Source organism: Malurus melanocephalus, unplaced genomic scaffold (assembly GCF_030028575.1).
Source record: "Malurus melanocephalus ecotype Western Australia unplaced genomic scaffold, MMel_1.1 scaffold_74, whole genome shotgun sequence".
NCBI lineage: Eukaryota > Metazoa > Chordata > Aves > Passeriformes > Maluridae > Malurus > Malurus melanocephalus.
This window is the reverse complement of record NW_026623306.1, coordinates 420,539-430,276: the sequence shown is the minus strand read 5'-3', so window position 1 is coordinate 430,276 and position 9,738 is coordinate 420,539. Positions and strand designations below refer to the sequence as shown.

The 9,738-nt window shown below is 47.9% G+C and overlaps 2 protein-coding genes across 2 annotated transcripts; one reads left to right on the top strand and one right to left on the bottom strand.

Annotated features, from left to right (window-relative positions):
• The first annotated feature begins 496 nt into the window (after window positions 1-496).
• Window positions 497-2,058, top strand: TMEM205 (transmembrane protein 205). Its single transcript, XM_057366989.1, has 2 exons — window positions 497-1,100; window positions 1,315-2,058. Exons 1-2 carry the CDS (start codon window positions 600-602, stop codon window positions 1,612-1,614), a joined length of 801 nt encoding a protein of 266 aa, XP_057222972.1. The 5' UTR covers window positions 497-599; the 3' UTR covers window positions 1,615-2,058.
• Window positions 2,059-2,084: 26 nt separating this feature from the next.
• Window positions 2,085-9,732, bottom strand: TTC4 (tetratricopeptide repeat domain 4). Its single transcript, XM_057366988.1, has 9 exons — window positions 9,600-9,732; window positions 9,372-9,533; window positions 7,755-7,832; window positions 6,807-6,931; window positions 6,470-6,556; window positions 6,023-6,237; window positions 4,785-4,866; window positions 3,639-3,721; window positions 2,085-2,749 (listed from the first exon to the last, which is right to left on the bottom strand). The coding sequence occupies exons 1-9, from the start codon at window positions 9,697-9,699 to the stop codon at window positions 2,650-2,652; spliced, it is 1,032 nt and encodes a 343-aa protein (XP_057222971.1). The 5' UTR covers window positions 9,700-9,732; the 3' UTR covers window positions 2,085-2,649.
• Window positions 9,733-9,738: the final 6 nt, after the last annotated feature.

Below are 9,738 nucleotides of genomic sequence, written 5' to 3'. Positions count from 1 at the left end.
GGTTTTACAGATGCCTAAATTAATTCATGGAGCTAATATATCACAGTGCAGGGTGCATTTATCTGCTGTGCAGGAGTGGGATGGAATCAGACAGCAGTGTCTCTCTCAAGGCCAGCCCCGCTGTAATTCATGCCCCGAGGCGACCAGCCGAGAGGAGGAGGAGGAGGAGGAGGAGGAATTCTGCAGGCAGCAGTATTGATGGGCTACTCCCAGAAGCTTTGTTTTAATTAATTTCCAGAGTGCTTCTCGCAGTGGATCAGGCAGCTCCTTCAAAGCCTCCTTCCACCCATTGCTGCCCGTGCTTTTTTGTGGGGTCTGGGCAGCGGGGTGAGCCCTCTGCTCCTTGGAGCCCCCAGGCTTTTGGTTAAACAGTGCAGAAGCTGTCAAAGGTGRCCACAGAGTGGGCAGGTGTGTTTGTTAGGGCTTTCCTCTTCCCCTTTTTATTGACTTTGTGCTGGTTCCCGCTGCCAGGGTCAGTCGGGGCGTTGGCTGGACTTTGCCAAAAGTCCACGGCCAGCAGAAAGTTCCCAGGTGCTGACGCAGGGCCCTGCCCCGAGATACGAGGGGCTCGAGCAGCGGGTGTGCAGCCTGCTCGGTGCATGGTGTGGGGCTGGGATGGGGCTGTGCCGGCTCCAAAGCTTCTCCTGAGTAAGCAGCTTTGTGAACCCGAACCGCATTTGCCCTGCGAGCAGCGAGGTGACAGCAGCAGCCACGGCTCGGTGCTGAACTCGGGGACGGAGGGACCTGTCCCCATCCAGGACACCATGGCAGGTGACACGGAGCCCTCCAACACCATCAAACTGCTGCACCTGCTTTTCCTCTCCACCTCGTGGGGRATGCAGATCTGGGTGACCTTTGTGGCTGGTAGGTTGGGCTCTGGGGGGAGGCTCAGGGGAGGGGGCTTTGCCCCAGGGCTGACTCGCTCTCCCCTCGCAGGGTTYGTGATGAGCAGGCACCTCCCTCGCCACACCTTCAGCTCCATCCAGCGCCAGCTCTTCCCCTACTACTTCCACATCAGCTCCACGTGCGCCTTCCTCAACCTGGCCCTGTTTGCCATGTCCCACCCCAGCGAGCGGCTGGCCCAGGAGCACGCCACCCAGGTAGCCTKCCCCTGTCAAACACGAGCCACCCACAGCCCCAACCCCATCCCCTGCCCCTCTGAGGCCGCTTTGCCAACCATGGAGCTCCACGCAGGGCTCTGGGTCAAAGCAGCCTGTGAGCAGCCAGACTGCAGTGAGCCATGGGGGCTGGGGTTTGAAGAGTTTAACCCATCACCCATGTGAGATGCTCACGGCAGGYTTTGCTCCCCCGCAGATCATCGTCTTCTTGGTCTGCATCGCCACCTCTGTGCTCAACACGCAGTGCTTCGGGGAGGTCACCTCGGCCATCGTGGCCGAGCTGCAGCTCGTGGAGCGCAGCCAGGGGCTGGGCCAGGAGGTGGGGCGGGTGGCCAGCGAGCCCAGCAGGCGGCTCTACGCCTCCGACCCCAGATACCGGCAGCTGRCCCAGCGCTTCACCCTCTACCACGCTCTGTCCTCCCTCTGCAACCTCTGCTGCATCGTGTGCAACGGGCTGAGCCTGTACCACCTGGCTGCCCAGCTCCCTGCCCTCTGAGGGCCACCCAGAGCCCACCCCTGCAACCCTGAGCTTTGGACATTAAACTGCAGCATCCCCAGGTGCAGATAACTCTGGCTGTGTTTGTGCACGCTGCAGAAATTTAGGAATTGTGAAATGGAGATGTTTTCTCCAGAGCTGTCTGCAGCTAGCCTCTGTGATGGAAGCAGGAGTGTTTTATGGCTGAACAGCTTTCTAATGCCCYGTRMATTAGCTGTGGCTAAAGCTGCAGCRTATTCCTGCAGTCWCAGACAGACTGCAGAAGAGAAAGGAATGAGAGATTGCAAATTAATTCTAATTAAAAGCCAAAAGCTAATAGAGAAGCGCAGAAGCCCCTGCATGTTGGCTGGATCAGTTCAGGTAATGGATAAGGTTATGTTTGGGTTTACTGTGTTTGCCATTCTCTCCTATTTCACAAGGCAAGAAAAAGACGTTGTCTCATTCATTAGGCAGAAGTCAGCCCAGTTAAAACAGCCACGTTTATTGCGGGCTCTGTGGCACAATCAGCGAGTATCAAAAGGGTCAGTCAAACACYGCTCCAGACAAAGAGCTCTGCAGCAGAGCCAAGCAGGGACAAAACAGCAGCTGCTGAGTCCCAGGCAGGAACCTGGCTGCATCCACCCYGCTGCAACAGGCAGGCATCGCCCCMGGCCACTGCTGTCAAACCCCAGAAACGACAGCCCACCTCCCAGGAAATCTGTGATCCTGCTCAGGTGAGGAGGAACATTCCCAGCTGCTGTTACTGCAACCACAGCCAGGGTTTGGCACTGCTTCAGGTTCATTTCAAAACCACATGCAGCCTATCACAGAGGAGACCTTCTGCAAGCCAGCTGGGTTTCTTTTCAAACAAATAATCCCCTCATGTTAGCCCTTCCCTCTCCTATGCTGCTTCCCTGGAAGTTTCCCCGTGTGCCAAGATTGTTTTCCTCCCCTGAAGAGTGCAAAGTATTTTTGTTCAAGCAGAAGTTTGCAGCCTGGAGCTGGGCTAGCAAACAGCAGCCTCCTGCACAGGATTCCTSGTTTCATTCTCACTCATTACAGTCGATGCACCTTCTTGCCAGAGAAATATTTCTTAGAGAAAGCAGAGCGCTTGGCAAATACCAAAACTGTCGGGGTCCCGGCCTTTACAAAATACCTGCAAAGATTAAAAAGAGTCCTTGGCTTCTTTGTAGCTGGCCCAGTGTCCTGCAAAGCAAGTGACTTCTGCCYAGCTCCATAAAGTCTGACCTCCCAAAGGCTGGTGATGAGCTTTTGTGCTGATTAGCAGAGCCTCTCAGAGCTGGGGCTAAGCCCAGCCCAAGAGGAGTGTTCTATGGATCAGCTCGTCTCCCAACAGCTTCTTTTAATTAAGGCAGCTGTTATTCCCCCTCTGGAAGCAGGGTTCTTTGCAASTGCCCTTACAGCCTGAAATCTGAGGGCTTTTGGGCATGGGTGAGTTTTATGGAGTGACTGAGATCCTGCTCCTGCTGTGACAGACYGAGCTCCCCGCGCTGTGCAGCAGCTCCAGCCCGCTGCAGGATGGTGCAACACAGCAGCACAGGCTGTAAAGCGACTTTTTGGCTTCACAAACAGCAAATTCTTCTCTCTCAATAACAGCACAACACTTTGAAGGCAGTTTCAGAGGGGAACAGCGCTGCACGCTGCGCCAGGGGCTGCTCACGCAGGAGTATGAACAGCGAGAGCATTGTTAACCTTCAACATGCTCTTTATAGGCTGCTGCCTTTTTTTTTTTTAAATTTTTTTTTAAAGTAGTACTGTGTAGATGGGATCTGGAATAGCCCTTCTGTGCTGCTCAGCTGTGCCCAGCTCCCCTTCCCCCCTCCATCCAGTCCTGGAAAGAGTTCATTTTTTTTGGGAAAACATATATAAGTCACTAAAGCCAGGGACAAAATCCATGCAGCTTTACACCTTCAAGAGGTAGGACTATCAAGCCAGAGAAAAATTGGACTATTTAAAAACAAACTGGACTTAAAGCTCACGCTTTTTGCCTTTTTCCCCCTGGACATGGTCAGGTACAGCCTCACCTTTCGTGCTGCAGCACTTGYAGCAATGTATGTTCTGGGTTCACCTCATACATTTCTTCTCTTTCTGCATCTTCAAAATAGAGCTGGGGGAAAAAAATGGGGAGGTTATTAAATACATGTAAATAAAAGTAAATGCCTRAAGTACATGAAGGAAAAAACCAAGCTGCTGAAAGCCCAGTAACAGCCCACCATTATCAGCTGGGGGTTCATCAAACCTCTGTGGGTTGACCTGACTGTGCCAGATGCAAAATTCAGCAATGTAAAAATTGGTTTGTTCGAATTAACAAGTTTTCTGTGTAAGAACCAGCTTAGATCCTCCTGCTAGTGACAGCAGGAAGGCAAAACACAGTGGCTGTCCCTGTGCTTTACAATCAATCCAAATCTGAGAACTGCTTTGTAACAGGTGAAATACAGAAGATAAACTGGGTGGGTTTAGAGGTATTGGAACAAAATAGAGTTGATTTAAGAGATTAAAATTCAGCAGTGGTGCCTTAGACTGYAAATACACACAGGGTTTAACCAGGAAAAGCACACAGTCACTGTCYTTCTGGACCTGTCTGCTCACTGTGCACAGGGCAGAGCTGCTGCCTGGCACAGATGACACTGAAATGGAAAATAAAAAATAAACATCCATATCCTTCTCTGCGCAACTCCAGAAAAATTCTCAAAACCTGCTACAGCCACAACTTCCAACCCACTTTTGCTAAAGTGTTAATAGAGATATATTATCTTGAGGTGATCAGTAACTACACTTAGCTCTGAAAATAAACTATTTAAAAATAGTATTTTCTTATTTGTACCAAAAAACTCCACGATGCAATTAAAAAAACCAGGCAGCCTATCAGTTTGATGGTCTAAATCTTAATTATTGTTACAAAGATGGAATCTAAGCAGTATCTATAAATACCTTCTGTCAAACACAACCTAAGTGGAAGACAACTTTCATTTTCATAAGTGAATTCTGTCARCACACGTGGACAATGTTTGAGTTTAAAAGTGAGGGTAGCTCTCTCTTGTTTTACATCTGTGTATGGCAAACAGATGCCAACACTTTCACACCCTCAAAGCCGTGCCCTTTCTCACTCCAGGAATAAAAAAAAACACAGCAGAACAACCCTGGAATCAAAGGAAAGTCAAACTTCTCACCTCAAGATTGTTGGGAAGGTATTTTTTTTCTAAATCCCACGGAGGTAACTCAGCAAACATCACCATTAAATGATCAATAAACCTAAAAGCCAAAACACACTTGGTGAGCATAGACAAAGTGCTCAGCTTCAATAACTTGTACACTTACATTTGAATGATGGCAAAAATACATTAGCAAATTAAACAACAGACTTGGAAGTAAGTTTAGATCACTAATCAAACTCATCACTTTCCCAATGAATCCAAGGCCCTGTTGTAACTCACGTTATTGGCTTTTGAACTTGAGCAGTGCAACAACAAATTATTTTTAACTTTACATTTTCACACTGAAAGACATGTCAAAATAAACCACCCTGCATTTTGTCTAAAACGGATTTTCCTTCGACACGGTCCCATGCTCCAGCAGAACAGAGTGATGAAAATATGTTTGTGTGTCAAAGGCTTCTTTATTTTTGTGTTTGAGGAGTGYTGGGAGGCCAGTTTGTTCTAAAAACCMATTTCCAGTTCTTTTAGTCACAAAAACACACAGTGAASGCTACCATATAAGTACTAACTTTACTAACTTGCTTGCACTGTAATTTTGTCCTAAACTTATYAATAGATMTGAGGAATAYATCTTCCAAAAAACAAAAAGTTACRAATTCCAAGTTTGTTKAACACTGCAAGACCAGAAAATGAGGTTAACATCAGGGAGAATGGAATTCCCAGYTTGCCAGTCACTTGCTAAGAGCCTGAAAGATCTGCAGCACTTCAGTCAGATCTGCTGAAAGGTTCAAGGAAAACTCTGAGGTCACTGCTGGTTATGAGAGGTCCCCTTTGGAAGCTTTTTATGATCTTTAGGTTTAATCTTTTTTTTTTCTGAGATACCATATTTGGAGGGCTTTGAAAAGAGCACCTTAATGAATCTCTCAAATCCACCCGTGTGGATGGGTCTCAGGTATTGCTGGCCACTAATTAATTAATTACTGGTCTGAGCTGGCACTGCAAGCCCCTTCAGTCACCCTGGCTAAATGTGTTTGTCTGCACTATGAATTAGTGCAAATCAACCAGAATAATTCAGGTTGGAGAGGACYTCAGGTTGGAGGTYGTCTGGTGCAGCCTCCTGCTCAAAAGCATGGTCAGATGTGTGACTGGAAATCTGGAATTGCTTCACCAGCACAACAGAATTTCCCTTGCTGCCCGTTCTCCTTTGCTCCAACACCTCCTCTGTGCAGGAATGCTGCTGGCAGAGCATTTACCTGGAATTCTCATGGAAAGCCACAGTGAAATCAGTCTGCTCATGCTCAGGGTACAGGAAGAGGACAGGCCAGTTGAGGTTGCCATCACCATCCAAGTGAACCTTTGCCCCCGTGGCACTGTTAGAGTGGAACCCATCCAAGGATATCTCAGCCAGRCCGTCTGACACGTCCTCTTCTTCATCTGAAGGCTCCAGAACCAGCTTGATATTTCTTTCCTGGAGGGTGGAAAACACAAAAAAACAATCAAAAACCAAACAGATATGGTGAATTACCTAAACACAGAAACCTGGGGCTGGGGCTAGAGCCCTGCAGATGAGRAGAATCATAGTTTTAACTCAGTTTTTTAGCTCCAGCCCTCAAAAGCCAATGCATGAGAACAAACTTTTTTTGAGAGAGCTCTTAAAAAACCCCCAAACCACACTGAAACAGCCCCTCTCAGCRACTCACCTTTATTGCTGCAAGCAAAACTTCCTTTTGACACTGCTCCTTCCTCTCCATCGCCTTCGCTTTCCTCGCATCSCGCTCCTGAATCCGCTGTGGGTAAGAAAAGGTGGCACCACTGTCACACACAGCAAGGCAGTGCCCATCACAGTGGGTGCAAAAATCAGTCTGGATCCCCAGGAATGTCCCCTCCAGCCCCTTCCCCTGCACATCTCAGCACACAGAACCACCTCTCAGCCCGGTCTGGGGACATCACCCCATACAGAAACCTGSATGGAGCCCTCTTCCACCAAGGATCCCAAACAGATAAGCACTGCAGGTGCCAGGCTGCCTTAATGTTTACCTTTAATTTGTCAGCTTTAGCTCTCATTTCCACGAGCTTTTTCTCCTTTGAGTCTATTTGCAAGCCTTCCTCACACCATGCTAATGCTTCTGAGAAATTCTTTAGCTCCATGTGACAGAGAGCTCCTGGAAGGATGAATAYTGTCAGTTTTTGGTGCTGGAGTCAGTGTACAACTATTACACAAAACGGTGATTAAAAAGACACTTTTGAGCCTGCTTTTTCACTAAACTTTTTTGTCTTGCATGGTCATGTTTAATCAYAGACTTCCAGCAGGCTGGTTGAGAAGAAAATCTAAAATATTTCATCAGTTCTTGTGTCATTTAGTCACAGAAATCAGCAGGATTATGCTAGAAGTGCCCATTACAAACAACATTTTATCATTATAATTAACATTTCAGTATTTGTCTTGTTAGGAAAAAGAAAAGGGGGATTTCTGTTACAAACAACGTTTTATCATTATAATTAACATTTCAGTATTTGTCTTGTTAGGAAAAAGAAAAGGGGGATTTCTGTGGCGTGGGAAAAAAGAACAGACCCCCAAAAAAAGTACTGTGGAAAAAAGGAAGAATTATGCTCTACTCCACAAAAACAGGTCCAATGCCCCTGATAGATACAGGAGATGAAGAACAAAAGGATATTTTGATTGAAAATGCAAAGCAAAAGGCAGAGTTCTGTTTTGAGGAGAAACAGCAATAACAAAAYAAGTGATCTCTTCCAGTAACTGCTTTACCTTCCTGAAATAAATTCTGTCCAGAAACAAAGCATGATGCCCACTCACAGTAATTTAAAGTTTATAAATATAATTATTAAATACACAGAAACATGCAAGGAAACAAAGCAACATGTAACATCACCCTGTTTCAGGGCTTGTAACAATAATAACACAATCAGTAAAATTAACAAGAGCCAAGTGTTTGGGAAGAATGTCCCTTGAGCTTTAACTCTCACCTCTTATGATGGCTTTGAGATGGGTGGGCTTCAGCTTTTTGGCTTGGATGGCGTCATTGAGAGCAGAACGGTAGTTACCTGTACAGCAAGTAAAAGAGCTCAGAACCTTCCACTTGTATTTAAAATCCAACCAGACACCAAGAGGACAAAATAGTTTATGCACTGTTAGTTAAAATAGTTAATTAGACCCTATAATTCACTGTTTTACAGTCCCAGAGAGGTGAGGGGAGAGTAAAAAAAAAAAGAGAAAACCAAGAGCAAGAAGTGAAAGGAGAGGGATCAGTGAGAGGTGTGAGCAAACCAGCTCTCTAGAGCAGCACACAGCAGCACTGAAAGGCTCAGAACACTTTCCCTGCTGCATGGACACTGTTGGTAGGGTGCTGGTAGAGAATCACAGAATTAKTAAGGCTGGCAWACACCTCCRAGATCATCAAATCCAGCCTGTGACCAACCACCTGACCTAAACCACGTCCACTCATTGAAAAAAATCAGATTTGTGACCATTTGAGGAATTTGAAGACACAGAAGTCCGTGTGACCTGACAAGTTGCATCTCAGGGTCCTGAGGGAATTGGCTGATGTAGCTGCCAAACTCTCTCCAAAATATTTGAAAAACTATGGCAGTCAGGTGAAGTTCTAGGTAACTCAAAATGGGAAACATTACAACCATCTTTTAAAAAAAGAGTGAAAAGGAGGCCACTTGGACTGTCCTGTCAGCCTCACCCCTGTGCCTGGGAAGATCATGGAACAGATGTTCCTGGGAGCTGTGCAAAAGGAGCACGAGAATAAAGCCAGCCATGTCCTGGGCTGCATTTAAAGAAGTGTGGGCAGTTGGAGGGGAGGGGATCCCACCCAAATAACGCATCCAGCTCTGGGATGGCAGCACAGGAAGGACATGAACATGTTAGGAGTGAGTCCAGAGGAGCCCACACAAATGATCAGAGGGATGGAACACCTCTTCTGTGAAGCCAGGCTTGAGAGAACKGGGGGTGTTCAGCCTGCAGAAGAAAAGGCTCAGGGGAGGCCTTACTGCACCCTTTCAGTACTTAAAGGGGGCCTACAAGAAGGAYGAGAAYAAACTTTTTAGCAGAGCYTGCTGKGATAGGACAAGGAGTAATGGTTTTAAACTAAATTACATATACATATGTAACTTACACTACATATAAGGAARAATTTTTTTACAATGAGAGTTGTGAGGCACTGGCAGAAGTTGTCCAGAGAGGTGGCAGGAGCCCCATCCCTGGAAATATTCAAGGCAGGTTGGACAGGGCTCTGAACAAACTTGTCTAGTTGAAGATGTCACTGCTCAYWGCAGAGGGGCTGGATCAGATGGCCTTTAAAGGTCCAACCCAAASTATTCCAYGATKATAAAAACCACTGKCYGTGYCCTCTCCCGGAGGCTCGAGCAGCAGGTAACAGCTGGAAGGAACAGAGCACAAACCCTGCACTCACACACGGGCTGAGGTGAGCCAGGTCTTCAGGGGCCATGGAGTCTCTTTCTCATCAATAAGCTACTTACGCTACCATATCACAAAACCAAAACAAACAGAAAGGAAACCCCAAACGGGGAGGAAAAGCAGCTCTGGAGCGTGGAGCCAGGCGGTGGAAGGTCCCTTACCCAGGTGGAAATGTGCGGCCCCCCGGTTCGTGAGCAGCACCGCGTCCAGCTCGGCATCCCCGCACCTCCTCCGCAGCCCCTCCGAGTAGGCGGCCACCGCTCTCCCGTAGTCCTTCTCCTTGAAATACTCGTTCCCTTCGTTCTTGTACATCCTGGCCAGCTCTGCGGGGACACGGCGGGGTCAGGCTGGGACAGGATCCCCCGAGCCCGGCCCCGCCCGGTGCGCACCTGCGGGGCTCTGCTCCTCGTCGAACAGCATGGACTGCAGGCAGGCGAGCTCGGGCTGCCGCGCCGCGTCGATCTGAGCCGGGCAGCTCTTCATGAACATGGGGATGGCCTCCAGCTCCTGCGGACGGACACACGGACA